Source organism: Heliangelus exortis, chromosome Z (genome assembly GCF_036169615.1).
Source record: "Heliangelus exortis chromosome Z, bHelExo1.hap1, whole genome shotgun sequence".
Classification (NCBI taxonomy): domain Eukaryota; kingdom Metazoa; phylum Chordata; class Aves; order Apodiformes; family Trochilidae; genus Heliangelus; species Heliangelus exortis.
Window position 1 is genome coordinate 52,192,461 of NC_092454.1, and position 21,229 is coordinate 52,213,689.

At 40.7% G+C, this 21,229-nt stretch overlaps 1 protein-coding gene across 6 annotated transcripts in view; it reads right to left on the reverse strand.

Moving 5' to 3' along the window:
- Window positions 1-18,780, reverse strand: part of MAST4 (microtubule associated serine/threonine kinase family member 4) — a 275,542-nt gene extending 256,762 nt beyond the window's left edge. For all 6 annotated transcript variants that reach the window (XM_071730329.1, XM_071730328.1, XM_071730326.1 and 3 more), the window contains exon 1: window positions 18,410-18,780. In XM_071730329.1, coding sequence (XP_071586430.1) covers window positions 18,410-18,658 — 249 coding nt within the window. In that variant the 5' untranslated portion in view covers window positions 18,659-18,780. The remainder of the gene's footprint in view (window positions 1-18,409) is intronic.
- Window positions 18,781-21,229: the final 2,449 nt, after the last annotated feature.

Sequence of the window (21,229 nt, forward strand, 5' to 3'; positions counted from 1 at the left end):
AAGTTCCTGACTGTGGCACCTAGCAGGCTATGATGAACAAATCATTAGGCATTTACCTGTAATATATTTTCTGCCTTCATTCAAAAAGCTATCCTGGAAGTGAGTGGGAAGCAGGTCCAGAGTTCTTTCAAGTTTATTGCACACCTCTCCAACTTATATGTACAGGAAAATTTAATATGCAGTAAGAGATTATTGTGAAAAATAAGGGTTTATAATTGTAGTTGATTGTTTTGTTGAGTGTATCTTTCAATTTATTAATGCTTGTTTGGTCAGTTTGTTGAGGTAGCATGTTGTATCCTGTTGCTTTGGGGTGTATGTTTAAGCATACTTATAAGGAAAAAAAAAAAAGTCAGAAAAACAGGAGGAGGGGCCAACCGTGGAGGCCGCAAAACGGGGACGTCATGTGACCATTTCCCTCAGCAACGGAACGAAGCCCACGAAGCAAGAACCAATGCTGGGAGAGCCCGCGAAACGAGAACCAATGATAAACTGATAAGAGACTAAGGGGAAGGGGTTTATGAAAAGTATAAAAGAACCGGTTTTATCTCATCGAACTTGCAAGCCGGTGGTCGGGCTATGGCTCCCCGGTCGCCCAGCGTGCTGCTTTACTTATATCTCTCTCACTAAAAAGTTTTACTGTTGAAACATCAAGTCAGCGTTTTTAACAATTATAATCTCTAAGGCTATAATTACTGGTTACAGCCTGGACATGCTGGGCCATCAGTGTCAAGGTGTACACTAACAACATGTTAGTGTCACACTGTCCATAATTCAATGTCCTATGAGCAGGAGAGGCTCACCTACAGTAGTTCTGCCCACCAGGATGCACACTGCAGAACCTTAAAATGAGAAACTGGGAAGCTGGGAATAGACTAATCATCTTTCTAAGATCCAGATTTTCACATGCGCTCACATGAGCCCTTTTTTCACTTTTCTGAATCTAACTACTCTGTCCATTCTGGAAACATTTCCCCATCTTCAGTCTTCTTGTCAATCAGCGGCTCACCATCAACAGACAACCTGAATACAATGTCTCAGATAAAGTGGCCTGATTACTGAGGCCACATTAAGTGGCCTGATTACTAATCCACAACACTGCAATGTGGCTCAGTTTGCTCTCAGGTAATGATAGGGTATGAACCTGTCCCAAAGCTTAATTTCAAATTTAATTTAATTTTCATTTTAAGTATTCTCACTTACGACAAGGAAAAAAAATTTCAGACATTTCACCAGAAGCAGACAGGTTAGAGATTTATTCCAGGGACATAATTGTCCCATTAGCCATCCATGCACATGAACACATATGAAGCTGTTCCATCTGCTTTGGCATCGCTAAGTGCGTCATGAAAAAAAGATAAACACTATTTGTAGAAGAAATGGCATAAGGTTGCACAAATAGCAGTTTGGCCCCACTGTGATGTTTGCACATTTGCCATTTGTTAGATAAACAGCAATGTTGAAACATGCATTCCACACACAGACATATACCACCCTTTTGTAGGAGGGTATAAGGCCACAAGTAGCATCATCCTACAAGCCAGGTGACATACATACTGCGACAGTATTAACCTGAGGATACTGAATAAAGACAAACAAAAAACAATCTTTGGGCAGGCAAAGAACAGACTGCCCAAATAAAATCACAAGCTCGAAGTCAGTCAGGGGATATCAATACACCTTCTCAAGTGATAAGACTAAATCTGCAAGCTAACAATTATTTTTTTTTTCCTTCTTTTACAGATATTCTCTTTGCAATGCAAAAAAAGAAGTTACTGGAAAAACCTTTAGCTCAGCTTTTGGCTCTACAGATGCCCAATGTCTCAATTAACTAAAGTGTCCCCTCAACTAGAAACAGATGGAACAGATGCAACTGTGAAACAAACAAAGGGAAAATACTTCCCCTTTCTTGTGACTTGGATGCCACTGCATGGATGTCCAGCCAACAATCCTTGCAAGAGAGCTCTGAGAATTCCTGCATTTAAGTCCCTTAAAATCAACAGATTATTCCTTCCTTTCTTTTTAAACTCTTGCAGACAAAAACCAGTGACTACAGTAACTAATCTTTGAGTGAAAGAAACCCCAGTTATCAGCAGCGCTACCAGTGTACTGATACTCAGCAGTACCAGAGCTTACCTCAGTAGGTTCTTGCAAGAGCAGGCCACTGATGTTACTGTAAGGGTTCTGCATAATACCATTCATACACTGGACTTTTAGTTCACACACTTTTTTACATTATGTCATTCTTACTCTCAGAAATGTTATAGCCTTACAGTAGCAAGCTGGTTACCACCTGGTATGCTAAAACATTTGCATGTTCTATTTAGACATTAATCTCAACTGACCCTTCCTTCAACTGCATTAACTAGAGTAAATTAGTTGTTAGCTGTCACCAGATTTTGATCAGTATTTTCTTTGCTCTCCTATGCCCTTTTCAATAAAAGCCTAATTTGAAAGAGGAAAAAAACAGCAGTACAGATTTCATTAGCCATATTGTTACCAAGTACTAAAACTTGACTGACATATTCAAAATCCACCACACTCTTGTAGCACAGTGAATATAGACAATTAACACATTCTACACACCACAAAACCCCTGCTAAATAGGAGGAGAGCATGTTGGATCCAGACTGAAGAACTACAGGAGAATAAACAAGGTTTCCCAAGAAAGGTACTGCCACTATGAAAAGACCTGTATGCATGGCAGTGTTTTAGCAGATGAAATAACTAATACACAGGGGTGTTATGCTTATCCACACCCTTGAAAGTAATTACACAGTGCACAAGATAGCTCAAAAAAATAAAAACTAATAACAAAACTCAAACACCCTCTAACCCAATAAACCAAGCAAAATCTACAACCCTCTTCAGACTCTCTTGCTTGGTTTCTTTCAAGTTGCTGGTGTACCCACACAACTTTCTAACTGTATACAGTTTTAAAGCAAAATGTCTGGTAGTTTCAGAGGTTTTTCTGCTTCAAGATCTATTTTATGGATATATATGTATGAACTCACTACTGACATACAGGATGAAGTAGGAGTATTGCATGGAAATCACTAAATTAGGCCAATGCAAATAACCCATTCTTATTCCTCTCTGTTTTTAAGTAGTCATGCTATGTCTCATTTTACTTGCAAAACCTCTTCATCTGTACATTTCAAATGAAGACATCTTACTTTGACATCCAACTGAACGCACACCTCTGGAATAGAAGCCTCATTACAAGAACTAATGCTTAGAAAATACCTTACATGGTTCTTCTAAAGCAACACACATCGGTGGCTGAACCAAGACAAAAACTACCACCTACAGAAAATAAAATAAAAATAAAGAGGGGGAAAAAAAGCCAAGCCATCTCCAAAAAGCCAATTCTGTATAGTCTTAAGACTACAAAACAGCTATAAAACAGCTGACAAATCAGCCATGCTCCTGGCTGCTCGAGGCTGATGCCCGCACACACAGAGTAACTAAATGAAGGCATCAAATCACACCATGAGCATGACCACATTTATTGATCATGTCCTGTGAATATGGAGTTGAGCCAGTAAACTGGACAACCTCATGCCAGTGTGCTGCACACCACAGAGATATAATCTCAACACTGATGCTGCACTGCAGGTCTCTTCCTACCAGTGCAATATTCTTTCAAATCTGCCCCTGAATTTGCACAGACAGCCTATTTTATAATCAAGAGAACAATGGAAAAAGCAATGCATTTCTTATGCCTTTCCTGAGAATAAAATAACTTTCAAAATATCTTAATCCAATTAGTTCTGGAATCCTCAGTATTTCAAATAAAATAACAGCATGATTGCAGCTTCCATGCAACTCAAATCTTAACACAACTATTCATTAAAGTGACTGACTGATTAAAGAAGACCAAAAAGGTTTTTAAACCTTGGCAATTAAAAGACCAGTGAATGCAGTGTCCAAACAGACAAATCCTCAACTTTTACCTTACTTGAGGCTTTTTCCTGGCAATCTTTCTTCATAAGTAAAAATCCTATTTTAAAAGGCTTCATAAATCTTCCATTCCGCTACCACATACCTCTACTCTTAAGATACTAACATCCACCTTTAACAAGTTCTAGGTATTTTTTTAAAATATTTCTTTAGATAAAAAGGTACACAATAAATATTTATTTTTAAAGACTTCTCAATTGACTCTATTTATCAACCTGACCTTCTTCTCTTGTAGTAGAAAAAGAGGTTACACCTCTGTCTAATTTAGTACACATGCAGCGGTGAGACTGCAGTAGTAATTGTGAGACTAGATCATGTCAGACAAATTAAAAGAGAGCTTTAAAAAATCTGATATGGTATTTCATCTTATTCAGAGACTTATTTTTTCTTCTCCTGAAATAAAACTGAACATTCTTCTTGACATAGTAAACCCACTCTGGAGACACACAAAGCTCAAAAGTAAAGCTTTATTGAATAAAATAAGTATCATTGTTACTGTTTACACCTATCAGTTTTCAAATGACAGATTTTTCTGCTTACAAGGTAACAGTTGACAGATATACATACCATGCAGTACTACAAGGATACCTGTTAAAGCTTCATACCTGAACCCACTTATGTTAAGCTCTACAGACCTCTACAGACCACTGCCCACTTCCCTACATACATTCAGGTACCCCAGCGGAAGAAAAGATAGAAAAATGTTTTACACATAACTTAAGTGACTTTCTAAAATGCTGTTGCACAAAGAAATTATGCACAGCTCTTACATGAAGGAGCAATGATACATTTGCATACCTATTGCAAATAATGAAACACTTACAGACCCATACCATAGTCCAATGGAAAAGCTGGAAAACAACATCCACAGCCACTTCCAACAGCTCTGGAAACAAGATAAGGTCTTATTTCACCTTTACTGTTCATAAAGTATGTAGATATTACTACAAGTTTAATTTAATTTAATTGTTACACTGCAAGACCACCAGGGACATTTACAGAAAAATATTATAGCTGGAAGACAACAGCCCCACCTCAGTGACCAGAGATGTTGCATGAAGTGTTAAAAGCACTTAACTGTAAACCCAATATGAGCTTATAGAGCTGCATTTAGGAAACAAAAAAAGAAAGACTCACTTGCAAACAGAAAAGTTCCAGCTGCCAACCTGTGTCACCTGACAGTGCATGGAGCTACACATACCTAGATGGACATAATTACTTTTAAAATTATCTCCTCCCAAAAAGTTTTTTAAACAGGTAAGTTAACCTAAGTTAAGGTCTGTGATGGCCTTGGCCAACTGCCAGCAACGCACCAAGCCACTCTCCCTCTTCAACAGGACAGGGGAGAACATAAGACAGAAAAGCTTATGGGTAAAGATCAGGGCAGGCATTCCTTACTAATTACCGTAATAGGCAAACAGCAAACTTGGGAAATATTAATTTGATTTATTGCCAATTAAAGCAGAATTGCCTAATGAGAAACCAAGACTAATTAAAACCACCCTTTCCCTTTCTAAAGCTCGGCTTCACTCCTTCATTTCCAATTTCCTTACTTCTTTTCCTAGGAACAGTATAGGGGGATGGTGAATGGAGGCTTCCGTCAGCTCATGACAGCTTCTCACTGACACTCCTTCATCCTCATACTTTGCCCCTGCTCCAGTGTGGGTCCTTCCCAGAGGGCACAGTCCTTCACAAACTGCTCCAGCACAGATCCCCTCCAAACACTACAGTCCTTCAGGATAAACCTGCTCCTACATGAGGTCTCCATGGATTGCAGCTTCCTTCAGCAAATATCTACCTGCTCCAGCATGAGGGTCCTACCACAGGCTTCAGGGTGCCACTGTGATCTCCTCCAGGGGAATCTCTGCTACATGTGAAGCACCTTCTGTGCCTCCATCTCCCATCTTGCTGTCTACAGCCTTTGTCCCACTCTACATCCCTCACTGCTATACCAGCATTTTGCCCTTTCTTAAATACATTTTCCCCACTGTCTTGGTTGAGGGGCTCAACTGTGTCCTGTGGTAGGTCCATTTGAGCTGTCTGTGCCTGGCACATGGCATCCTCAGCCCCTCCTCAGAGGATGCCCCTGCAGCACCCCTCTACCAGAACCTGACCATCAGCACCCAATACAACTGCACTTGCTGAAGTGAAACGAGAACACCCAAGAAACACTTCACTGAGAAAGGGCACACTTACTGAACCACACCGAATATGATGGATTTACACAGATCTTCATGATCACTAAACCTGGATTCCAGACTTGAAGAGCAAAAGAAAGCAGCTCACCATTTTGCAAGGCAAGACAGAATTTTATTTTTATTTACAGATGTTCTCAGCAAGCTAGGCCTGCAGCCATCAAGACTGGACTCTGTAAAGCCACCCTTCAGTTACCAACAGCACAGGACAGAAAAGCAGAGAAAAAAAACAGAACTTGATTTGACAACCTCAGAAAGATTCAACAAAATCTCAAAAACACCAGTGCTACCTCTATGTGTAACCAACAGCCAAGAAATGAAAGCTTGACTCTGTTGTGTTATCTGTGTTCAGTATTGGGTTTGCCTCATGTTACATGTATTTACATTTAATGTCAGCATATCCACACAGCATAATCATTACCACTGCGTAAGAGCACTCAAGCAATGTATGAGAAAAAAGGACAGGGATAATTTTAATAAAGCCTGATTATAGAAGCTCTCTAAGTACTTTAGTGGTTATTTGTGAAGTACTGTAATACAAAAGCCAGACACCAAGGAGCTGCACTGAAGTGATCTGCAATGTATAGTACACCTCTTTTGAGATTTTCTGAAGGCCTTCGAACACATCACCTGCAAATGCAGTCACCAGAATTATTTTAAGTGCTATGTCTGTAGAAAAAAAGCCTTTGAAGTTATTTCCCCACACTCTTTCACTTACATTGTTTGGATCTTTAAATAATGCATTTGTTCATGCTTACAAAAATCTTGCAGAAGAGTCTTAATTGCCCTTACACTAAAGAAGATGAATACATTTTAATATACAACTTTTGTCAATATATGCTCCGTAATATAAAAAAAAAAAAACAATCAGCAAGCTTTTTTCAAGGCTTCTGGTACATAAGTATCACTGACCTGCTAAAGACTATGTTATCTCCTCCATGAACGTATTGAAAGGGTGTGGGTTCAGACAAGCTGTGACCCAGCTTTATATTTAGAGTACACACCTATTATTACGGGAATGTCTTTTCTCCATAGGTTTATTTATGCAGCTTCACTGCCTTTATCTGGACACTACCTGAACAAGTAGAGATATTGCAGTTATCTGAGTAATTGCAGTAGGCATCTGTTAGCCGTACTATCAGAGATGAAAACAGGCCAAGCCATTTTACCTTCTACAGTCCCAAAAGTACAGGGAACACTGTGTGTTTTTTCCATATTTATTTATATATATATATATAACATCTTTTAAAGATTAAAATAATGTTCAATTATATTGTTTTGTTTCCTAGGAGACCTGCAACCTCTGTAGAAGCAACTATACCTACACACAGGGAAGAAGCTGACAAGGAATAACTGCATGTAGGAAGAAAGTTCCTGTCAGACAGATGTCACAGCCTTAGACAGGCGAGACATCTAGGAGGTGGATTACTAAACTCAAATCTAAACAGAAAGGATTAACACACTAACCACTACCTGTTAATTCTCTCACAAAAGCACATTAACTCAGCAATAATCAATGAGGACGGAGGGATTAACAACTAATGAAAAAAACCACACCCAGCCAGATATTTCAACTGAAATGATTTCATGTTTACAGCACAGCCAAAGTTGTAACTGCAGTTCTTGCAGACTCACTCAATTTAAGCTTATCCCTAAAAAAACCCCCAAAACATTTCATAAATCATTAGCTTCATGAAGCTCAACACATACTAGAAAACCCTGGCCAGGCACCCGCCAAGAACTTCAGATCATTAACCTGGGCTGATCTGGGAACCATACCACCACTGCCCAAGCCAGCACGGCTCCTATCACCTCTGACAAGCACTGAAGCATACCCAGCTCCTGTACAACAGGCAGCATACCAGATTATCACCTCTTGGGATCAGACAAGCTGATCTCAAGTCAGTTCCCCCAAAAAACACAGTGAACAGTATTCTCTATACCAGCAATTTCACCTCATAAATCCATTCGCCTTGCATTGTGCCACCTGCTTACGTAGGCATAGCTCTTTCTGCTGCCTTGTTCATTTTATAGGAAAAAGATTTCTGTGAAAAGTCATTCTTCATATCTGGTTCATCATCGAACAACTTTAGTATCCTTTTTTCAGAAGCAGACAGAAGGAGTTGCAGATTTAAAATAACTTCTGCAACATAATTTAATAAAGCTCCTATGCAGAAAGAATTAAAGGAAAGGCATTAGTGTAATTATGGGTAGATCACTAGCATTGATTTGTTTGTAACAATAGCAAGATGTTTTTCCTTTGTTTAAAATAAATTCAAAAAGCATGCAATACTGCAGTAATTGCAGCTAACGACAGATGAGACATTAGCACACACTTATTTTGAAAGCAGTTTCTAAATTGTCCTAGATTAGAGCCCAGGTCCCCAGCAATGTTCAGTTTCCTAATTCCAATTCTGTCTTTGTTTTCCAGGGACATATCTATGCTTTAATATATCCACATTTTTTATCTGCAGCTTCTGCAATTTACTTTTTTCTTCATTTAATTACCATGCCAAAAACCACTAGTTTTTGTGGTGTCATCTTGGGAGAGCAGACCAGGAATGGAAATGCTTTAGCTCCTAGCACTATAAAACCTATCTCTACCTGCTTGTAAGCTACCAGGGCACACACAGCTTTGAGGCTAACCCTCTGCTGTGCACAAGCTACAATGCCACACTCCCTGGCATAGCTGGTCTCTTATCTGGAATGCGGGCAAGGTAATAACGTGGTCCTGCTGTAACAGAAGGGCTTGCACCTCTCAGCTGTTTTGAGTGGTTATCAACATACCAAAGTTCAGAATGTATTCTTTTCACTCTCAATCAAGCTTACATATGAAGTGCCTGATGGTGTGGCTTTATATTTTTACATGCATACTTCTACATACCTCAGCATACTTCTACATTCTGTGGACAATGGCCCTACTAACAAAATGCTAATAGTAGCATACATAGAAGCACAAAGGTTACTCAATGCTAAGGAGAAATTTTTTCTCCCCCATATACACCATTGTGTCGTAATCTCTCTCCTCTTCCTTTCATACCCATACTCTACCTGTAACTCTCCTATTTCAACCGTAGAATCACTGCTGTCTGAATTTAACACAAATTTCAGTTTCTTGAATTTCCAGCCACTAGTTATTACCTCTGATGAGAATACAAAACTAAGCATGCTGAGCTTGGATGAAAGCAAACCAGGAGACCACAACAGGTGACAATACATGGTCTGAGGTTCAGCAAACGGAGCAACTCAATGAAGCTCAAGAAAGTCAATGACTTTCACTGCTCTCTGGATGTACATTTTCCAAAAGTATATACAGCCAATTCAATACATAGCACTCTGGCTTGCTGCAGAGCTCCTCCAAGAAAATCAACAGCATTTTTAACTTTAGAACATGTCCTCCAGTAGTTTAATGTGTTAACACCACCAGTATATGAACAAACAGAAATGCGAAGGAACCACTCTTAACAGGTTAAAACACATCCAGAAATTTATTTGCTCATCTACTTCTTTAAACTATTAAGACCCAATTAAACTAAAGGTTTTTTAATGTGACTTTTTTGTAAACAATCTATTCTAGCTAACTCAAATCAAAATATATAGGGCCCATCTCATCCTGCCCTTCCTTGACACGTACTAGGCACAAAACTTGAAACACAGCATGATAGATATGAGGCATTTTTGTTATATGGCCTGAATAACAGCCTTAACAGAAAAGCATCCACTGAGCCATAGATACAGCATTATTACATTCCAGTAAAATTTTCCTGAAGTAACAATGAAAATCGACTTAGCAGTTTAGTGCAGCAGTTCATCTGCTCTGTTCACCCATAGCTCCCTTCCTCAGGATTGCAAGGCTAATAAAACAATGGGATTATTAATGGTCCAGAGGCAATTAATTATATTGTCCCACTAGCATGGCATCATGGCCTCACAAGGGAAGTCTGTCACTCAGTATATAACCACCACCCTCTGGAAATTAAAAATAAATAAATAAAAATTAAAAGGATGTATGGCAATACACACAGTTTTCACAATAAAATACTGCAAAGTAACAGGGAATTCATCTTGGCTACACAGGTTGCCAACCTATATTCAGTTATTTTCATCCACAATTAGTCATTTTGTAAGAGGTTTTTGTTGCTTGCACATGGCTTTTTCCTTTCCCTTTTACTGGTCCAGAAAGTCACTACAGACCTGTTCAATAAAAAAAAAAAAAAATGTCTTTTTCTACTTGAAGACTGTAGGTGGTACCAGTCAAGAAAGTATTGCATTCATCCCTGTTTCCCACTTGAAATATAGAGACACAGCAAAGAAACCTGTGGCAAGGGCTACCAGGCTATTTATATAGTGGAACACTTGAGCTTTTACCCTTGATACACTTGTAGTTCATGTCTGAAAGGCATGAATTCATCACCTTAGTTACATTTAAGGAGGGTAAGCTATTGAGTTTCTCAGCTGGCAGGTTAAATGAGAGCATCCCTTTCAGCTAGGAATAGGTAAGTAAAATTTTACTTGATTCAGTAAACCAAAAGCTAAGACAGGTTCTTGACTTAATTTAAAATAGCCTATGTTTCCACCACTCTCCTGTTTCTCACCTTTTCAGCTAGCTTGTCCTCAAGTAGCTGCATCTTTTTTCCTTCCCCCCTATCACCGCATGAAGATACATCAGCATTTCATGAATTTAAGCCCAAGCCTCTTATCAGTCATTCATCTTAAAACCAAGAATCACCAAAGTATTAAAATCTTGCTTTTAAAAGAATTTTAAACTTCACAGCTGTGAGAGAAAAGATAGAAAAAAACCCATATATCTGAAGGCTAAAGCAACAAGTTATAAAAATTTGGGATGTTATACTGCAGAGTGTTTGAAGCCTATACCACTGTTTTTAAAGCATCATAGCGAAAAACATGCTCAGTACTGTCTGTAATATCCTGACACTGAGGACGTTCCAACACAAACTGGGATGCTGCCGCGTTTAGTACAGTGGGGGGAAAAAAACCCCACACAAACAAACAACAACAACATAAAAACCATAACCAAAACCAAATCCAAAGAGTATTTTTTCTTCATCCTTTCACTTATCAAGCTATTAAAAGGACTGGTATTTCTCTCTAGTCACAGCCTGGACAGGTCATTTCCCAAGCCAGCAGCAGAACAGACAGAGCCTGTCTTGCTGAAGTTCTTAACAATGGGAATCTGCTTCGCAACTATCCTGGTTTGGGCCAGGATAAAGATAATTTTCTAGCTTGTAATTTTGCTTTCATCTAAGTCTTAAACTGTAACAGCAACACTGAGTGTAAGAAAAACTTCAGCCTGGTTTCCAAGCAATTCTGCCTAAGGAGGCTTTAACAGAAAACTCTAGGGGCTTTGTTCACATTACTGATCTCCTCAGATCCATACATAACTTTTGGGAAGTCCCCAAATTCTGCATTTCATATTTTTGCCTAAAAAAAAAAAAAAAAAAAAAAAAAGTGTAAAAATCTCATGCCTTGTACAGAAGAGCATTGCTGCTTAATATTTGTCAACTCTATGTAAACCAAACAGTAAGATCAGAGACAGAGTATCACTGCTTCGGTGTGACACACTTTGAGATTATATGTTGTGCTTTGGGGATAGCGGAAAAGAGTGCATAATATGCAAAAAAACCAAAAGGAAAATTGCCCCATTACATGGACTGTCACAGCAGAAGGCTATCTATCTGCTCAGCTTGCTAGCTCAAGGGTCTTCTCATCTGCAGTACACCTCACAGTGTTCATATTTTATGCTTTAAGAGTTAAAGCCTGCTATTCCTTTATATAAACACAACTTTACACAGGCTGCTACTGCCAGCAGAACAGCCCCATCACACAGAGCTTCCTCATAGCACTAACCACCATATTATTATTTACTGACATTCATTTCAAAGCAGCTTACATCTAGCCAAAATACTGTCAAACGCAGCAGACTATACTGGAGTTAAGCCGTCCTCCTACAAACCTGCAGCTTTTCAGAAAAGATGTTCCTCTACATTTGAATACACAGTTGAACATTCAGACAATAAGAGGTCCTGAAGATTATTCTCAGGACTACATCCTTCTGCCTGTAAAATCTAGAACATGCAAAAGGCCCACTCAGACATTTTTGCAAATGCATTCAAATTTTAGTATGAAGACTGTACCAGGTCCTCACCCACACCCTCCAGAAGGCTTTAAGTATCTAAATATTTCTGGCACATAAAAACAGATATGCAATGCAATGCATGAACCACTTCTCCAGCTCTCACTTCTCCAAGTGAGAAAGTAGATGCTGTAGTTACAGGCTTACTTATACCCTCCAAATATCTTGAAAAGAAGCTCCAAAGAGCTGCTAACATTACTATTGTACAGACTTTCTTAAACCTCAGAAAAAAACGCATTTTTTGTTACATAAAGGCTTCAACCATGTGCATCTCCTTGTCCCACAGTATTTCTGAGATAATATAGATGCTTATTAGCACACAACTTGTAGACCTATCATGCACACAGAAATTTTAAAGCAGGAGACAAACATACTTCTTTTCATACTAAGAGCAAATCAAGAGAATGTTTTACTGTTGAGACAGCCTTACAAGTGTGAAGTATTTATAGGTAACTTATTACAAACATATCTAGAAAAAAAATCAAACTCTTTTTCTCTGGCTCACATGACACAGTAACAGTTATGTGGCTGCTCTAGGCTAGAAGAGTGCTTATTTAATCCCACTGCAATAATTTTAATCCTGAGAAGTATACATTTTATGGCTGCATTACTACTCTTTAGTATGATCTAATGATCACACCCAAGCAATTAAGCAAATCATCCTAAGGCAGAACCTTCAGGGTGCTCTACAACAGAGAACGATCCATCACTGTCAAAGACAAAAAAAAGTCTGAAACAGTTAAAAGAAAAAATTATCTACAATATCTGCCACACAGTCCCAGCATGTCCCATGAATAACACTCCATCAGGACAGGTGGGAAGGGAAGGAGGGAAGTAACAAGCATTACTACTACTTACGGTCCAGTGACATCACCATTATGCATGGATTCACCAGTAATCATTGTCATCAGTTCACACTCTTTGCCTAGTTTATCACAAAGCACTTTTATTTTCACCCCTCCCCCAAATCACAGTTTTGTTTGGATGAAGATCTGGCAGAAAATCTGCAACACTGGGGCTTCTGTAGCTCTGTAGTGGACACCTGCTTAAAGACAAATGGGTGAAAGAACAACTTTTAGAGCAGTATTTCCTTCTACCACTCTCTTTGCCTTGCTATGAGTACTTTCATGGCAGAATCTTAATTTTCCAGTAATTAATTCCCACCATAAAGTACACCTGAAGCCACAGTAGAATGTGTCATAAACAGGCAGATTCAGGGTAAGAGTTAGCAGCAACAGAAAAAGCTGTTGTACCTCTCTGTGCAGTGAGGTGTATTTTTAAACACAGGAGACACTTAAAATAGAGTAGGAAATAATGTAGAATGACCAACCACATCTTCATGAGAAATCCCTTTACCGTTATGTTACTCATCTTACCAATACAGGATCAATTTCTGTCAACTCTGATAGCCACTTCAGTGTTAAACATTTAATTTACAAGGCAAGAACTGAAATTATTTGAGAACAAAACACCATGTTTTCCTTTTTTTTTTTGTGGTGGTTTTTTGAGAGCATTTTTAAAGCATCTAAAATAATGAAGAATATTCTCCATGGTAATTCAGAAGATGCTGGTGTGTTCCTAAGCTTTTGGATCTACTTCAGACCTAAAGCACTTGTGCTATATGAAAAAGTAATATTCTCTCTGAAAAAATATTTGCCCTCCCTGGCCTGCTACTCTGCTCTGGTAAGCAACAAACATTTCCAGTCACTGTGAAAATGTTTGTAAAAAAATAAACACTTTCATTAGGTCAACTGACAGAGATGGCAAAGACAGACAGTTCTAAAACACTCAATTTAAGCTACAGATGCATGAGATTACTGCTGTAGAGAAGAAAAACACTGTTTGCATTCATCCTCTTTAAGGCACAAAATTAAGCCAAGTGAGGCTCTCACCCGCCCTGTAAAGCCTTTAAGATTTGGAAGCCATCATCAAAAAAAGCTTATCTCATGGACCTAGGATGAGTCCATGCAATTGGACTTAAAAGACTGTAAGTCCATGGACTGGACTTGAAGACTGTAAAACATTCTGAGTGAGAGAAACTTACTCAGCCAATAACATCTGGCACCATTTGCCTCAATAAACCTCACAGAACATCCTTCCTGTTCAGACTTTTTTTTTTTTTTTTTTTTTTTTTTGTCAAAAAGAAAGACTAATGTAGAAAACAGAGAAATGCAACAGACGGAAAAATGGGAAAATTTGGGGGCTTTTTACATTTATTCCTTTCCCCATAACTGTTCTAATATTGACTACCCACAAACTGTAGAAGCAGTCAGATTACAACAGAAAACATGCTGTTGCCCAGCACTGACACCTCCCATAACAGTCTGGGAAATGGGAAACAACAAAAAGAGTTCTAAAGAGAATACAGAATGCTCTTTTAGCAACAACAATACTGAGTTAGGAAAGTATCATAGAATCATAGAATCATAGAATCATAGAATCCTAGGGGTTGGAAGGGACCTCGAAAGATCATCTAGTCCAACCCCCCCTGCCAGAGCAGGGCCCCCTAGAGTACATCGCCTAGGAACGCGTCCAGGCGGGTTTTGAATGTCTCCAGTGAAGGAGACTCCACAACCCCCCTGGGCAGCCTGTTCCAGGGCTCCGTCACCCTTACAGTAAAAAAATTGTTTCTGATATTCAACTTGAACCTCCTATGTTCCAATTTACACCCATTACCCCTTGTCCTATCACTGGTCAAAGTAGTAAGCTATCCACTCTGTAGTGTTTGCCTTGAGTGCCTTCACTGTGCAATCCCATCCTGCCTGCTTCTGTCAGCAGTTAGCCACTTGCCTCACAAGAGCATAGGTAAATAATCTGCCTGTAGCCATTTGAATATATCAGAGTAAGACATCAAAAACACTTTAGTAACTGGCTGTCATTTTCATGTAAACTATCATTTGGTTTTGCTTACATGAAATGAGAGACTGCTTTTCTTTTGGTTATTCTGTAATTACTTTTTCATGGTAAAGTTTATGGAACGGAAGGATGAAGTAACAAAAAAAGAAAAAAGAAGTCCTCTTCCCATCTTGATGTTCCCTTACCCACTCACCTCCACGAATGAACTCTTCAAATGTGACAAGCTAGAGTCTTCCTTTCTAGTGTTTAATTACCAGATGCAAAAGCATCCCTATTCTAAGAGACAGCATTAAGTTTCCTTCATTGGGTGAGGAACACAAACCATTCTTTTTGGTAAAGTCAAAATCTTCATATAATTCTTCAGAAAGAGACATAAAACTCTTAATAGACAACAAACTGTAGAGCAGTCTGGGCTATGTAAACAATAACACCAATTGAGAGACTTCTGAAATAATCTTTCTGCCCTAGTTATCTATGGCAATGCCTGAACCTGAGTGTGGCATCCTGGTTTTTTTTGTCATGCTTCAAGACAGATGTGACCACCTGCAAAGAATCACAAGACAGCAATGAGAATGTCTGGAAACACGTTCTGTAATGGCACATTAAACACCTGGCATTCTGTAGTATAAAGAAGAGGTCTAGGAGGGGACAATATCAGAGTTGTCAAATATGTCTTACACAAAACCACCAGAGAATAAAGAGGTCTACTGGAACCCCACATGAAGTAGTAGCACTTTTGGGAAAGTGTTGATTTCTAATTACTCTTTCAGAGATTTAGTTTGAAAATATTTTTCTATGCCACGGTCTGAAGAATTTACTGACAGCTAAAGTAGCAGCTAGAGAGCTATCAAGACAATCTGTTTCACTGTAGTCTAAGGGATACTGAACAGCCGTTACCAACACATTCCGTTCTGCTATGTTGGCAACAGGAACAAGGGCAGGGCAACAAGACAAATGAAACCTGGAAGAGCAGGATCAAGCTCCAAAGATCTGTAACACTAAAAGAACTCAGGAAGAGAACACTGCAGAGAACATAAAAATTTTCATAGTTTGACAGTAATTATATGGGATGTTGATATGAAAATGCTATCTTCAAGTACTGCTCTCAATGTTATACTTTCAGCAGGAGAACATAAAGTCTGAAAACATCTGTAAATTTATCTTGGTCCTTAATCTGGCCTTTTCCCACTACACTTAAAGGTTTCAGTGTGAGAGTAACAGTGATGTGTATATGCTAATTTAAAACTGAGAACATTTATTTCTGCACTCTAATGCATTGTCTTGCACACACACACACAAAAAAAACGATTATACAGGCAGATTTGTCAGGTGGCTCTGCAGGTAGGCAGGAATTCAGCTGCAAGCACTGACTACATCAAAATGGAAGAAAGAGCAAAAGCAAAGCATAAAAATCACAGACAAAAAAGACTGATTTCAGATAATGAAGGACTCCAGCAGAAGGGGATAAAAAGGAAGGAAGAAGGCTGCATATTCCAAGCAATCTTGGAATATAATGTTACTAAAATGAGTTTATACTGGTATCTTCTAGCATTACTAACTGTAGCTGAAGTATCAGACTGCCCACAGAGAATTTCCAAATTCCAATGAATGCAATATTGATTTTTTGAGGGGTTTACGTTCCCTATACCTTCAGTTCAAAAGGTGACAAATTAATTTCCAAAGCACATACAGAAATAACCAGCCTTAACCATAAGTTAACTGGTCTGCCAGCAGCTCTGAGTACATCTAACTGAACAGATAGCCTTTGTGTACTTCTACGCAGTATTCTGCAGGCTTACCAACTGAGCACCAAACCAACTAGGCACCATACAGCTGTGGGAAAGCACAGTTCCCAGACCACATGTACAAGACCTGCCGAGAAGCAGAATACATTAATTACCTACCAAAGAGCACTGTGCTAACAGCAGCTACACAGCTCCTACTCAGTTCCGTGAATAAAGCAAGTTCACACCTCTATAAAGAAAAAAAAATTATGTGGACATATGCACATTCATTCTACTACTGACATAAATGCACATTCCACCCTTTGTGGGCACATGCTGTTGCAACAGACCAGGAATCTCGTCCAAGTTTGAGTATTTAAAGAAAAAAAAAAAAAAAAAAAAAAAGAGGGGGGGAGCAGAGGAAGTTATATTTAGATCCAATTCACCGCACTGTCCCACTGTTGTATCACTTCAACAGTGGTGGCAGTCATCAGGGAATAAAAAGGAAAAGAGAAGCTACATAAACAAGTCATTACCGTGGAGGGAAACATTACCGGCAATTGCAGCTTCAGTACTTGCCAACAACTTCAGCAAGCGCTCCGCAGATACGCAGGTATTTCTCTAAAAAGGCCTAAAAGGGGTTTGCCTAAAAGGGGTTTCCAAAAAAAAAAAAAAAAAAAACAAAAAACAAACAAACAAAAAAAACACACCACCACAAAAAAACCAAACAAACAAAAAAAACCCAACACAGAATAAAGGAACACGATTTAGCAGCATAACAGCAAATTAAAAAGTTGACAACAAAAGGCAAGTCAGCCGCTCAACGATAGCATAGAAGACACTACGTACGGAGGCAAAACAGTAAGGCAGCCAGATAAAACAATGTGCTCAGTCTCGAGATCATGGCACGAAATACCTTTAAAAGGAGTGCGAACCATGCAACAACAACAACAACAAAATCAGTCTTGAACTCGAAAGGGTCACTTTACTGTAAGGTAGTGGGGTTCTGGCTTTGTTTTAGAGTGCCGTTAGAAGGTATTGCAACCACATCAGGAGGGGAGGGAAGGGAATGAATACCCGCGTATCATGCTACAGATCTATCCCCTACAGAGCTCCTCCATAATCCACAGCCTGTCATTAGCTCTCCCAAGAGGATTAGCGTAGTTTAGGGTCTTGCGTATCACTTCCGTCTGACATTGAAGACTTTGCTTTAGAGCAATGCTATCCAAAGGTGACACGCTACAAAAAAACCGAGGTTTCTTATAACAGAAAATACCCTCTCCATACAAAAAACACCCCAAGCCTCAATTATCGGCAGTCAGAAGAAGCGAGAGCCGCGGGCGCAAAAAGAAAAACGCCGAAGGTTTAGGAGGGGAGATGACGCCAAGGGGCTGTAACCAGGTGGGCACGAAGCCGCATCCCGGCTTTCACGGGGGGGGCCGCCCCGGTCGGCGCCTCCCTACGCGCCCCCGGTGCCTCCGGGCGGGAGAAGCAAGCGCCGCCGCCCCGGCTCCGCGCACCTCCTCATCCCGCTCCTCCAGCGAGGCGCCGTCCTCCGCCCGGTCTCCGGGTATCGCCCGCTCCTCGCCCGGCCGCCGCCGCAGCAGCAGCCCGGCCGCCGCGTCGCCTGGGGCCGCTGCCAGCCCGCCGCCGCTGGGCTCCCCTTCCTCGGAGAGAGTTTCCGAGCTGGAGGAGGAGCCGGAGCAAGAGGAGCCGACGTGGCCGGCCCCCCGCGGCCTCTCCGCAGCCGCCGAAACTTTCTCAGCCATGGCCGAGGCTCAGAACCGCGCCGCCCGCATGCCCCGCCGCTGGCAGCCGCAGTACCCCCGCCCGGCAGAGCGCAGCGCCTCGGCGACTGCCGCGCTCCTCGGGCCGGGCCGGCCCCCAGCCTCCCGGGCGGCGGGCGGTGCCTGCGGGAGGGGAGGGGCGGGGCCGGGCGGGGCCGGGCCGGGCGGCATCAGCGGCGCGGGGGGGCGGGCCCGGGCCCTGGGCGGCGGAGCGGAGAGGTGCTGCAGGGTCGCAGGTAACGGGTAACGGGTTGGTGCCCTGCCGTGACTCGACGGCTCTGATGGCAGAGAGGTTTCTAGGGTAGCAGTGGGGGTAGCAGCGGGGGTAGCAGCGGGGTGGGTCTGCTTGTGGGCGAGAGGACGGGGATCCCTGCCGCTGCCCCTTGCCGCCAGCGGAGGCAGGGGTGAAGCCTCTCCGCCCCTGCCCGGTACGTAGGTCCCATCGCATGCTCTGGGGAGGGAGAGGGCTGGCGGCAGTCCGCAGCACGGAGAAGTCAGCGGCGTCTGCGAGAACCCGAGGGCGGCAGGGATCGCCAGGCCAGGCAGTGAGCCTCGGCAGGGAAGGGGAAAATGCGAACCGTTCTCTGCTCCACTGTAAGGTAATGCCACGCAATTAAGCAGTTACAGCTTCCTTCAAACAGGAACTATTAGCAGTTTATCGCAAGGGCTTTGCTAGTTTCGTATCGTTTGCTAAAGGCTATGGACGCCTGGTTATGGTTTTGGGAACAAATCAAGCCCCCTTGAGTGTTTAACTGAAACGGGCAATGACATTAGGATTTGTGGCCAGGCATTCAGAGGCATTGAAACCAAAGCTGATCACAGGAGTTAGACATTTGAGAGCTTCTGCAAATCCTTCTAGACAACAACTTCATCTATAGGAGAGAAATGGCTTTCAAAACTAGTTGTTCTGACAAGTGTTTTTTAAGCATTAGTTTAAAATATCTCTTTGAAAATATTACAGAATTTTCAGAGTGTGAAGGGATCTCTAGAGATCATCTAATCCAATTCTCCCACTAAAGAAGGTTCACTTGGAGCACATTACACGGGACTGTATCCTGGTGGGTTTTGAATATCTACAAAGAAGGGGACTCTACATCTCTGAGCAGCCTGTTCTGCTGCCTTGTCAACCTCATACTAAAGAAGTTACTATTCTCCTTTTGGTTTTTGTCCTGAGGTGTCTATAATGATAACATAGGTCATAATCTGATTTACCTGTATTATATATAAATATATACCTATATACACTAGAGACTTACATGCTTATGCCTGTATAGCCCAGGGTTCCTTGAGATAATCCAGTTGTGGAATCAAAACAGATTATGTGCGTTGTTAATGCATAAAATCCCACATCATTACAGACTACATATCTCCATTTCATAGAAAGAGAAACGTAAGCAGACCAGTTTCTGATGTGTTCTAATTAACACAGTATGTAATGAGATTAGGAGCCAGAATGCAAGTCTTATCTTCTTCATATATGTGATTCGACCAATTTATCCTGTATTCCCAGGTGAAAAATTGAAAAACTTTTTTTTAAAATGTTATAACGACTGTGCAGATTATCAGATTAATAGTGGAAGGAAAAACAGCAATACGAAAATTTCCAGATCTCAGTCCCTCTCTGTTTTAAATGAGCTGATAAAAATGCATATTAGGTTGTAACAATGCTGATGGTTCTCTGTGGTTTCTTATCAGTACTTAGATCAAGCTCCTAAAATGCCCTGATGTTAATTTATTAGGGAAGAGGGTTATAACAGCCAATAGGGGCAGAATTTGACCCAGAAAATTGCCTATACCAACATTTAATGATAAGGAAACATGAAATAGATGCAGAAACACAAGACCTAATTTTAGTTAAATAACATACAAACGTACACTACTCCAAACCTAACTATAATAATTTTAACTATTTAGATATGAGAATTACTCCTCAGTACCCCAGGTTCTGCACATAACCTCTTATATGTCCTGAACTTACTTGTAATTCTGGAGACCCTGTTTTTAAAGCCAAACGTCCTCCAGTCAAATTCTGCCTCTGGTTTAATGTCATCCTCATTGGAGAACGACTGGATTAATTTCCTACCTGGGAATTCACAGTGTGCAAGAAAATTGTCAGGTGGTAAGAAGAAACACTGTCACTTCTTTTCTTTCTCTTACTGCCTGAAATGAGCCTTGAAGAAATAGAGCTTAGCCAAAGCACTTCTACACTTCAATTACTATCAGCTGCCAGAACAGCCCCTGTAATCTGGGGGCAACAAGGCATGTATTAGAATAGTCAATGAACTGCTCTAATTCACATAATTTGTTGAAATCTGAGAAGGCACTCAAGATTTATTCCGTCACCCTAGAGTTAAAGAAGACAAGTAATAGTTTTGATCTGCTCAGGCCTATAGACTATGCCATGTTCGGGCGCCAGTTGCGGGAGCGGCAAAGAAAAATGCGTGCAACCAATATGGTTGATAAATGAACTTCTGGTTTATTGCGCAGCAACTTTCGCTTATATAGTGCTTCCGTGACCACACCCCTGCCACCAACATAACCTTTTATTGGACA